This window comes from Peromyscus leucopus, chromosome 16_21, assembly GCF_004664715.2.
Source record: "Peromyscus leucopus breed LL Stock chromosome 16_21, UCI_PerLeu_2.1, whole genome shotgun sequence".
In the NCBI taxonomy this organism is placed as follows: Eukaryota; Metazoa; Chordata; class Mammalia; order Rodentia; family Cricetidae; genus Peromyscus; species Peromyscus leucopus.
In genome coordinates this window covers 34099595-34112048 of record NC_051084.1, presented here as the reverse complement: position 1 = coordinate 34112048, position 12454 = coordinate 34099595, and the positions used below count along the sequence as shown (strand labels likewise).

General features: G+C 43.4%; 1 protein-coding gene across 2 annotated transcripts in view; it reads left to right on the top strand.

Annotated features, from left to right (window-relative positions):
- Nucleotides 1–11057, top strand: part of Mcu (mitochondrial calcium uniporter) — a 175926-nt gene extending 164869 nt beyond the window's left edge. The window contains exons 5-8 of one of the 2 annotated variants that reach the window (XM_028892441.1): nt 1699–1859; nt 3513–3716; nt 6927–7043; nt 9225–11057. In XM_028892441.1, the coding sequence (XP_028748274.1) occupies nt 1699–1859; nt 3513–3716; nt 6927–7043; nt 9225–9245 (503 nt within the window). In that variant the 3' untranslated portion in view covers nt 9246–11057. Of the gene's footprint in view, nt 1–1698; nt 1860–3512; nt 3717–6926; nt 7044–9220 lie in introns of both variants that reach the window. The other variant, XM_028892440.1, reaches the window with a different exon arrangement.
- The last annotated feature ends 1397 nt before the right edge of the window (nt 11058–12454 follow it).

The following is a 12454-nucleotide window of genomic DNA, read 5'->3' as shown; positions in this document are numbered from 1 at the left end:
CTTCCCAAACAGTTCCACCAGCTGGGGACCAAGCGTTCAGACATGGCCTATGGACGCCATTCTCATCCAAACCACCACAGCATAGGATACTATTTGGGAGAGAATTTCGTTAACCATGGGAAACATATCAACTTCAGGATTTACCTTTTCAAAAGAGAACTGAGTTGCAGGGGCAGTATTAGGAGGTTTCATTTTTACCTCAGCTCCTGACCTTTGGAGTTGGGAGCTGTGGGGTCCACCAATGTTCTAGATGGAAGAAATGCCCTCTAGAATGCATTTGTGTGGTAAAGCTATATTCCAATGTGAGCTTGCAGCCTTGCTGTTCTCATGGACGACATCTAGAACCCACAGTGCTCTTGTTTCTGTTGCCATTGATCCCAGACACATTTACTGAAGCTCTAGAAGATTCCATGTTGGACGTTTTACCACATCAGCCCTTCTCCAATCCACTTCCCTGACTTCCATGGATTTCTTCATTGATTAACTTTTTGTGATAACTATACTGGAGGCTATTGGAAACAGATTGTTCATGTTCCTGGAGCCAAATTTTGATTTGGGAAAGGACTGATCAGGGCTTGGAATGTAGCTGAATTTTCATTAGAGCCTCAAAACACATTTTAGAGTTTTGGAGACACCTGCTGCCCGTATAGAAGATAGTGAATTGAAGAATTTAATCTTTCACCTTTTCGATCATTTTCATAACCCTTTACAGCATGATACTGAGGCCCGGACAGCTATTCTCAGCCTTTGCTAAACAAGATAGAATAGAAGTTGGCTGGTATGCTGGGGGAGGTGTGTAGTGTTAAGATTACTACAGTGTTGGTGTTTTTTGTGTTTTTTTTTTTATTTATTTTTTGCCTTTATGCTTGTAAATTTGAAATGTATGTTTTTCTCAGAAGTGTCTAAGTGGGGAAAACATAAACAAAAAATGTCAAGGCCACAGGTAAATTACAGACTAACTGTTTCATAAAGAATCATAATGAAGCTGACCCTGGCCCCCCTGACTGGCTTTGAACTTGTGTCCTAGGTTTTTTGTGTCTGTCTGTTGGTATTACTGTTTTTCAGGTCTAGGGAATCAGGCTCAGGCCCTGGTATGCTAGACAAGCTCCCCAGCCACACCCAGCGCTGGGGGTGACCCTCCCCATTTCCCTTGGCCCTGGCTGTATTCATAGTACTTGGACTTCCAAGAATAAAATAATAGGTATTGATTTCAAAGTTTTTGAGTCACCCTCCTGTGATTTTTTACTTCCTTCATGTATAGACTGATATTTTAAAAACTGTTAATTCAGTTCAATGCTGAAGGACTCCCATAATGGATGGACCTGCCTCATGGCCTTGCCATTGTCTCATAGATCTAGGAATAACAATTCTTCATTTAAGATGTTCAGTTTTTATTACCTTTTTAGTTATGTAGGTGTGTACATGCATGTACTTTGAGTGTATGCATGTGTGCACACTTGTGCACATGTGGAGGTCAGAGGACAACTTGTGGGAGTCGGTTCTTTCCTTCCACCATGTTGTTCCCTGGGATTGAACTCAGGTCGTCGGGCTTGGCGGCAGGCACCGTCCCCAATGAGCCATCTCTTGGCTAAGATGTTGTTGTTTTATTTATGTGTTTATTTTAAGGTATCTGTTTGTTTTTATTCTTCTCTCACACAGTATATTCCCCCACCACAGTTCTGAACCTCTTTCTTTCAGACCTCCTAAGCCATGAAAACGCAGAAACCCTGAATGATGTGAAGACGCTGGTCCAGCAGCTCTACACCACGCTGTGCATCGAGCAGCATCAGCTCAACAAGGAGCGGGAGCTGGTGGAGAGGTTGGAGAACCTCAAGCAGCAGCTGGCCCCCCTGGAGAAGGTGTGGACCCCCTCAGGCTGCTCCCTCAATCCCCTGTGTGTTAGCCCCCCAACCCCCAATGCATGGGCTTCCGTGTCTCACTCTGATATACTTGAGTCCGCTTATTCAAGTTGGTCCATTAGCTTATTGGGTGACTGCTGACCAGGAGAGCTTCTGAATGTCGTGGATACCAGGTCATGAATGAAGAGTGTACGGAACACATTGTGTAAACCTAATTCACTGTAGAAAATATCCATGCTACAGAAAGTAAAAGGGGTGTCGATATGATCCAGGTTTTTTATTCTATTTGTTTGTTTATGTGTGACTGTGTGGGCACGCACATGCCATGACGAGCACATGTGGAGAGCAGAGGACGATGTGCAGGAGTCGGTTTTTCTCCTTCTGCAGTGTGGGTCCCAGGGATTGAACTCAGGCCTTCAGCTTTGCTGGCAAGCACCCTTCCCACTGAGCCGTCTCACTGACAATTATGACCCAAGTTTTAATGTATTATTCATATACATTATTCATATGATGTATTACTCATATACCATTATTCATATTCATGTGCATGCTTATACACAAAGAATAATCAGAAGGAATATAATAACCTCATGCAGGCCCATGATTGACTTTTCTCCTTTACATTTTTAGAATATTGTATTGTGAACATGTTACCCTGAATCTTTATGATATTGCAGGTGCAGCCATTGCTCACTTAATGGTGGGGATACATCCTGAGAAATGTCTCTAAGAGACTTCATCGTGAGAACCTCACAGAGTGTATTTGTGTAGACCTAGGTGGTCTAGGTCTTTGCTCAGCATGACCTCTTGATAGAGTCAGAGACATGGTGACCCTGCATGTATGAGGCTTGTGTAACCGCCTCTAGACTAACAACGGAAAGGATAGTTTAGACATACTTTCCCCAGTAGCGTAGCTGTTCATTGCCTTCAAGAGTCATACCACTCTCTCCTGCACTAACAATACAGTGGCCTTCTGTATGCCAGCATCGCCACAAACACGTGAATCATACACTGTCGTATGTGCAGTCCCTCGCTGACCAAACCATGTTGTGTGACATGTATGTTTTCATTTTAAGAGGCTGGATGATTGGGACTGGAGAAAGGAATAAGTCCTGTCAACGGTGTGCCTTTGCTCTCCTAAGGACAGTTGTTACCATGTGTTATCTACCATGCGCCATGTTCAGCCTACGCGATAAGAAAGCTAAGGGGATCCTGCAGATCTCGTCCTGAACACGTTTGCTCAGAATCCGCATTCTGTGCTGACTCATTCTCTTGTTCTGCCCTGGGATAAATTTGAACTAAAACTGATAATAGATGGAGTCTGACGCACTAGGAAGAGAACATGGCGGCTTTTATTCACCTCTTTGGAAAGTTAGCCTTGCCGTTGAATGAAGAGCTGTTGAAATTCACGCTCTTATTTCCACAAGCCTCTAGGGTAAAACTTTCAGAAAGCACACAGAATTCCTAGTTGTCCCTGTAGACGTCATGTTCTGTGAACACTACCACTGTTATTTAGGAGGCAGGTTACGATTGCTGGAATTGACTCCAGCTTGTTGATAAGTCCCACTCCATTTGTGGACGTAGAGCAGTTTAAAAGAGTCGGGCGTTGTTTCCAAAGCAAGTGCCTGAAGGTTGTCCATGTGTGCCCGCTAGGTACGAATTGAAATCAGCAGGAAAGCAGAGAAGAGGACGACTCTGGTGCTATGGGGTGGCCTGGCCTACATGGCCACACAGTTTGGCATTTTGGCCCGGCTTACCTGGTGGGAATACTCCTGGGACATCATGGAGCCAGTCACCTATTTCATCACCTACGGAAGTGCCATGGCCATGTACGCGTACTTCGTGATGACGCGCCAGGTAAGGATTCCTCTCCAGGTCTCCTTTTCCAAACCAGGAATGGAGTTTTCAAGGCCGGTTCTCAGTTACGTGCCGGTACTGTTGTAGGTGCTAAAGATGGAGAGGGATGTGTATGACATGGCCTTGGCCACTATGAATCCCGTGCATAGATGCTTCTAGAATTAACATTGTAATAAGATGAGTGAGAAGAAGAACGCCACCATAAGGGGTGTGTTCACCTTTTTGTTTGATATTTATTTATTTATAATACTGTTTTCACAATGCTAAAGCTAAAACCCAGGGCCTCATACACACTAGCTCTCACACTGACCTACATCTCCAGCCACAATGGCTTGACTTCCTATATATTTATGTAAATATTTTATGTATAAATATATGTCACCCAACTTTTCATTGAATTTTTAGGATGGAAATTCCTTATAATTAACTGAATGCATAAACTAGACTCTAAGCTACTTCTGTGTATGTTCAAGGATGTTTTGATCCACAAAAGAAAGGTGAACAGTAAGAACTTGGTCACTTTATCCTCAGTCTACTTATCAACCAAGGCTACCTTAGTGAATACTAGTACCTAGAACCAGTTTTTGTTGACGGTGTTGGTTCAAGTGTCATGGAGATCCGTGGTGACATTTTGAGAAGGATGATGGATTATGGCTTTTTTTTTAGTGTGGTGCCAGTGATGGAACCCAGGGCCTCTCATATGCTAGACACACTCCACCACGGAGCTCCGTCAGCACCCGTCACTATGCCTGCCATACTGGATCTAACCAGTGTTACCTTGAAAAAGAAACATTCAGAGCAGCGGAGACACACCAGACTCCCCACATTCTCTTCGTGTCTAAAGCAGGCTAAGGGATGCTTCAGGAAGTTGTACATGGCTTCTTTTGAACTAGACTTTTTCCTCCTGTTGTTAGATCTGTGATCGTGGACCTAGACTTGTGTGGGGGAACAAAAGCATGGGAATTTTATGTAACCTTTCTTGGCCTCCCAAACATGCCTGGTAGACAAGGGGAAAGTGAAAAGTCCATGTTCTCTGAATGCTCACCCAGGGTCTGCTAGGTGACTGTGACTCATAACAGTCCTGAGTAAACAGAATGAGCAACCATGTCATCCTACCCAGCTGCCTCTCTGGGTGCAGCCTGCCTCAGTTTCCCTCTTCCTCCTCCCCAGCCTGGGCTTTCATAACTGATGGCTGTCCCTCCTTAAATGTCTCTCAGCTCAGTGTTTGCACTGTGTTCTAGTCCCCCAAGATGCCCTCCATTGCCCCCTACCCCATTCCTCTCCTCACAGCATTCTTCGATCTGGAAAGTTCTCCCTGCTCCTTCCTAACTGTCCTATTTCAAGGTTTACTTAAACCCCCACCTTTTATGAGCTTTTGATCATTTTCCTGCAGCTCAGTGTCTCCCTTTCCTCTTGAATTAGTCTCTCATTTTTCTTGCCCTGTGCTGTTCATAATTATTTATTCAATGTCTTTTCCTTCAAAGGAGACTATAATATCTTTATGTGGATTTTTATTATTATTATTTTTATTATTATTATTATTATTATTATTATTATTATTGGAAGGGTGTGGTTTGTTTGCTCTGGGGACAGGCTCTCACTTTGTAATTCAGTGTGGCCTGAAGTTTGGGATCTTCCTGTCTAGGCCTTCGGTGCTGAGGTTACAGATGTGCTCTAGCACACCTGCGCAGGCAGGACACCGTTCACATTTTATCCCTGACCCTGTGACATGGCACCTTATACCTCAAGGACTGAATAAAAGGAACAAATGAAATTAATGAGTCACGCCTTCAGGCACGTCCCAGAACCTCTCCAGTTATACCTTGAATTCAGAAACTATTTGTGATATATTCTTGCCAGTCAGTCAAATTAAAAAAAAAGAGGGGGGGGGGCATTTCCCTATGGACTTTGCATCTCTTCAATTATGAAAAGATTAAGTTTCCCTTCTCACATCTGTGAAAACATCCATACACCTTTCCCCGAGGTGAATCACGTATCATACATTTTACATCTAATAGCATAAATATGCATCCCCCATGTATTTCGTCTCAGTTCTATAAGTACATATCCATTCTACAGACGAGGAAGTAAGGCTCATTAGGATAAGAGTTACAGGTTGAAAACTGTAGGTTCGGGAACTGAACCCAGCTGTGTTCTGCCCCCAATCTTCTCTTTCCTGTAAATTACCACGTTCCCTCTGTTGACTTTGTTCATGTATAGTTATTTCTGAAAACAAAATAATCTGGATCTAGAATAATAGTAGTATTGAAGAATGTGTCACACGCCTATATTCTAGCACTTGGGTAGCAGAAGTGGCGTGTGGTCTACATAGAAAATTCTAGGCCAGCCTGAGCTGGGAGGGCTGGGCTGGGGGGCGGGTAACTGATTACTGCCACAGAGAGCTCCTCTTTGTACATATCCACTGGGGCTCCACATTAATGCAGTGCCAGTCTGGAACACACTGGCAGCACTTTCTACGTTACCGCGTAGTTGTAGCTTCAGAATTGTGTCCTTCCTGTGTGTTAGACGAGCCACTGAACTTGCAGAATACTGCTACTGCCCCCAAGTGACAAGTTGTGACATAGCAATAGTAAACAATTTAGTCACACCTCTGACCAGAAGCATCAGCTGAATTAAATGGACATAGCTTCTTATGCTAAATATTGGTGTGCCTAACTACCATCTCTAATGAACACCATGAGCAACATCTAAATTCTTCTGAATTGTTACAATGATATGCTACATTCTCCACCTAAAGAATCTGTACGACGGACAGCAAAGTCCTTGAAATAATAAAACTCAGTGAATCCAGGCATGCCGGCCCCTCTCAGCTTAGCAGTGGTAGAAGAGACAACAGACAGACACCACGATGTGGTCTGCAGTAGAATAGCATGCAGCAGTAAGAAATGAACAAAACAATCAAATCCCAGCACAGTGTCTGCAGTCCCCGATGCTGGGGAGGATGAGGCAGGAGGATGGCTTGAGCCCAGGATCCATGCCTGCCCAAGAGACATATGGGAACTTGATCTCAAAACACAAAAGACAAACAAATGTTTACGAAATAACTAAATATGTGCCACGGCATGTTGGTCTGTCCTTATGTATACATGTTGTGTTGAGTCTAATTAATGTTAATAATTAACCAACAGTTAATGTCTTTAGAATACTACTAGTGAGGACTCATGGGCTAATTTCTCCTTTGTTTTGTAGGAATATGTTTATCCAGAAGCCAGAGACAGACAATACTTATTATTTTTCCATAAAGGAGCCAAAAAGTCACGTTTTGACCTAGAGAAATACAATCAACTCAAGGATGCAATTGCTCAGGTAAATTCTAGAAGAATTTACAGCCCCATCTTAAATAGCACTATTATTATCCATAATCATGGTCCTTCAAATGGGCAGCCTGAAGGAGGGATCCAGCCACTGTATCCTGGGTAAAGGTAGTTATTTAAACTGTTAGCAGTAGACACTTAGCTAGACGGTTGTTTTTAAGGGAGTTGGTTTCTCATAAGGACATTTTTTTGTTTGTTTGTTTGTTTTAAGGCAGTGTCTTGTGTAACCTGGCCTGTCCTTGAACTCAGTGTATAGCGGTTAGGACGACTTGAACTTCTGATCCTCCTGCCTCCACCTTCCAAGTACTGGGATCGATTATACATCAGGTTTATGAGATGCCTGGAATTGAGATCAAGGCCTCGAGCATACTAGGCAAGCTTGGCTAGTTGATTTACATCTCCAGGTGTTGTTGTGGTTGTTGTTGTTGTTTACGAGACGTGTCTGGGTATGTGCCTTAGGCTGGCCTCTAACTCCGGTGATCCTCCTAGCTCAGTCTCTGGGGTACTGGTACTGGGTTGACACCAGTGTGCCACCACATCACCTCTAGTTTTCATACCTGAGTGGATGAAAAGATGACAAGTCCCAGCTGTCCTGTTGACACCAACACTGAGATTTTTAGAGCTATTTTTTCTTTTGTTCGTTTTCAATTCTTCAGAATTGCCTGCTTTTCAATTAGAGTCGTCTGGGTGTTTTTTATTTGCTTGTTTATTTGGTGACTTTCGTTTTCTCTTAATTGCTCTACAATAATTGATCCAAAGACTTCCCAACTAAATTGGATGGCAGCAACAGCACCAAAGTAAAAACCCCACAGCAAGGAGGAGAGACCGAAGGTCTGTGCCAGGCGTACCCTGGAGGGCGTTCTAGAAGATGCCTTTTAAAGACGAGCATATTCTCCAAGAAGCAGCACCTCTTTCAAATTCCTGCACTTCCTTCAGTTTTGGCGAATAAATCCCTGTTTGTTTTCTCCATAGTCTAGTGATTTCAGAGGTTTTCAACAGTCCCCAGAAGGTCTTCCTTCCTCTGTAGTGCTTAGCTACCTGGTGTGTGTGTGTGTGTGTGTGTGTGTGTTGATGAGGTTGTGTGTTGATGAAGTTGTGTGTGTTGATGAGGTTGTGTGTGTGGATGAGGTTGTGTGTGTTGATAAGGTTGTGCTGTTAATAGGTGTAATCCACCTTCCACATTGCCTTCTGGTGCTGTATGTAGTCATTCTAAGCCAAGGGTAGTACTGGTCAGTCATCTCTGGAGCCAGTATAAATACAGGTGCATCAGCTCCGCCCACAGCTAATTAATACAACTCTTTTTTTTTTTTTTTTTTTTTTGGTTTTTCGAGACAGGGTTTCTCTATGTAATTTTGTACCTTTCCTAGAACTCACTCTGTAGACCAGGCTGGCCTCCAACTCACAGAGATCCACCTGGCGCTGCCTCCCGAGTGCTGGGATTAAAGGCGTGCGCCACCACTGCCCGGCTTTTTTGTTTTTTTTTTTATTAATACAATTCTTAAGGATGAGACCCAAGCATGAGATGCTTCAAAGAGGCTTCAATTGACTGCACATCCTTTTAACACTGCTCTAGCTGGTGGGAAGACTCATGCCTATCATCCTAGCACTGAAAGGCAGGGGTAGGAAGGCTACTATGAGTTTGAGGCTAACCTAGGCTACAGAGTGAGATGATCTCAAAAATCAACAAAGTTGAGCAAAGCATGGTGACACACGTTTTTAATCCTAGCACTCCAGAGGTAGAGGCAGGCTGAGCTCTTGAGTTCAAGGATAGCCTGGTCTACACAGGTCTACATCTGAGTTCCAGGGCAGTCAGAGTTACATAGAAAGACCTATCACACACACACACACACACACACACACACACACACACACACACACACACACACAAATTATTGACTGAGTAAATACTTAAATAGATATTGAATGAACAAAGTCTTAAGACTTTTTAAGACTTTGGTTCCTCTTAAAGGTTTATGCAGGAATGCTGTCACGGATGTCCCACATAGTCCCTGAATTCTGGGGCTACAGACATTTGTCTTTCTGATTTTCTCTGAGAGGATTATCTTCCGATTGTAGTAATGAAGGCAGGGCTGTTCCCTCTCTTAGGGGGCAGCAATGTTGCTCACAGCTTCACCGGCCACCCTTCCTCACCTGTTGTCTCTATTTTAGGCAGAAATGGACCTTAAGAGACTGAGAGACCCGTTGCAAGTACATCTGCCCCTCCGACAGATCGGAGAAAAGGATTGATCTGCGCAGAGCGTGAATCCCGGCAGAGAGAGCACCTGTTTATAACTCATGCCTTTTTAATCAAAGCATTGCAGGTGGAAGGGGGGGCCTCGTGGGGGAGAGGGTTTTTACCTTTAATTCTAAAACAGAACACAAAAGGGATCTTGGGGAAGAAAGGGATGTTCAGTTCTGAGGACCAGGCATCGTGGAGTACCAGTACAAAGGGTGTGGTGAATCTTGTCTTAAACGGCTCCGTTTCCAAATGGGAACAGCGCAGTTACAGCCAAGAGGACAAGCAAGGGTGATGTTGGGGTGTTCGTCTCTTACATCTTTGCAAGGTCTGCAAAACACTAACACACCAGCACCCCACTCAGCTCTAGTCTGGTTTTTTTGATTTTTTTTTTATTTAAAGTTTCTTATTTTTGACATAGGAATAAATAACTATATAAGAAAGCAAATCCTTATGAATCATGGTTGGCAGAGTCTGAGCCGGTGAGATTAGCCTTCATCTTAAGTTAGACCCAGTCTCTGCAAAGTTACCAGGAATCTCTCCATCCTGGATCCCTTTTCTGACCAGCTACCTACTTACGTAGGTTACACTACTTTTATTCAAATAATCATTGGAATCAACTTACGACTGTTTGATGATTGACAGTTGAATCATCTCTTCATGAGTTCTCATGTCTATCTCCCAGGACTCTGAATCGGGGTCTAGAAATCACTGGCAATACTGCATGAGGTTTTCGTTGTATTTTGTTTTGTTTTTTTTACCAATTAGTCTTCAGAGGAGGAAAAGATCCTCTCCTTTCTATGCCAATCCCTTTGATAACCCCCACTGCTCCACATCACAGGTCAGAGGGCCAGTGTTCATCCGTGTTACCCAACAAGGAGGATGGACGGTCTACAGGTCAGCTAAAAAATCCTGGCTCTGTGGCTGCCTCAGCCCTGGGATGCCTTTGGTTAATCTGAGACACACACTTCCTCACCATTGTGCACCATCGTCCCAACCCTACCGTAACTCCAGTCGCTGTAGATCAAGGGTGGATCTCAAAGGGTGCGATTATCTTTATACAAGAATACCTTTCTATGGCTTCCTTTAGCCTACCTTCTCCACCCTCTTTCTTTTTATCTTAAATTGAGAGGCAGAAGAATTAATCTTATCCTCTATCAGAATGTTTTCTACTATATTTCCAGATGGCACCTGCACTCGAAAAGTCAAAGAAATCTCTGTCTACTGTCTTGTTTTTAACTGTTCCGGGGGCCGGGATGGCAGGGACGAGGCGGGCTTGCCGCACAGCTGATTGGCTTTTGGCTTTTTTATCCCTTCACGTGATTCAGCCCTCCTCGTGGGGCAAGGGGTTTCCTTTTCCTCCTCCTTTTGGGATCATTGTGTATGAAAGCAGATGACAAGCCCAGACTCCAGGTGCCTTGCAGAGGTCGAAGGCCAGCCGGGACTGCCGCTTCCGCCACCACCCTTCACTGGCATGACAGAGTGAAAGGATGCATGTCTCAGTCCCCAGCCTCCTACTTCCTTCCTGTTGTCCAACCTCTCCCCCGTTTCTTTCTGTTGCGTGGAGTATTTTTAAACCATCCATCCTGTTGGGGTGCAGGGTTCTTACGAAGGAAAGGCACAGTGCAATGAGTGAATCCTCTGGGTGGTGTGGGAGGCAAGGGGGGGCAAGCAAAATGTTGAACACGTGTACAATCCTGTATCATTTATGAAATATGTATAAAAAGCAATGTACCTTCTGGAACAATAAATACTTATTCAATTTTTGAATCACAGCATCTCGTTCTTTAAAACAAAATCAGAAAGAAACTGACTTTCCTGTGATTGCAGCTGGGAAGATTTTTTTCTGTCTAAAGTTATATTTTATATATAGGCTAAATGTGGTGGCACACACATTTAATCCCGGCATTCACTCAGGAGGCAGAGGCAGGTGGGCCTCTATGAGTTCTAGATCAGCAGGTTCCAGACCAGCCAAAGCTACAGAATAAAACTCTGTCTCAAAAAAATTAAATAAATAAATAAATAAAAGTAGATTTTATAAAAGTAGCAGCATCAAATTAAGCTTTCTTCTTAAACCTGTATGTCACTAATTCTTCCCTAATGTAAGTGGACATTGTAGTCCCAATTTTCCAGAGCCACCAAGATGTCAAGTCATTTCTGTAGTCAGTATAAAGCGGCATTGAAACTGATATCCTTGCCTTTTGATAACAGGGAGGGGAAAAAATCACTTTTATATCATTCTACCTTGATTACATAGGAAGCTGTTCAAAAATATCAAATTAAATAGCCATTATTTTCAGAAATTGAATCAAATTTATGATTGCTAACTCAATAGGAAATTATCATGGGGGACCACCATTGTCAAAGGTGCATCAAAAACACAAACAAAACAACATGGTATCTGGTTGCTCTGTGAAGACTGAGCTCAGAGAGCCCGCAGAGTTGATGGTCCATCTCCCTGCAGCTTACAGAGCCTTACGAGACACAGCTGAGGTAAGTGAAGGATAAAGGAAGGGTGAAAATGTGGGGCCACTGTGTGCAACAGTCTGTTCTGCTTTGCCTGGGGGGATTTGAGACAGATGAAGAGCAAATTACAGTTGGGCTTCTTGGGAAGTAGGCAAGTAGTCATTCTTTCTGAAATGCCTGTAATATCTGTAAGATGTGGGTGTAATATCTACCTCGTGGGGTTTGCATGGGAAATGAGTGAGATAATGTATGAGCTCTACTACACGGTGCTTTGCGAATTATCCAGTAAGAGGTAGATATTAGTTGACAGCAACAAACGGAATAACTGTATGATTCAGCAATCCCACTTCTAGGTATGTGTCAGAAAGAATTTGAGGCTTCAATAGTGACAGGGTTATTCAGCTTGGCCAAGAGCGGAAGAAATGCAAGTGCACATCAGCACACTACTATTTATTCAGAGTGGCAGCCAAGGTTCCAGAAACAGAAGGATGGATGTGGCCTGTAAATACAATGGATGTGGGATGCTACTCAGCCATGAAAGATGGAAATTCTGACATGCTATAACATGGATAAACTTTGATGATAATATGGTAAATAAAAAATCATTAAAGAAAAAACACTTCATGATTCTACTTGTGTGAACCATCTAATCAAATTCACAGAAAGAGAAGCGTTATTTTTCGGGGAGATCGGAGAATGAG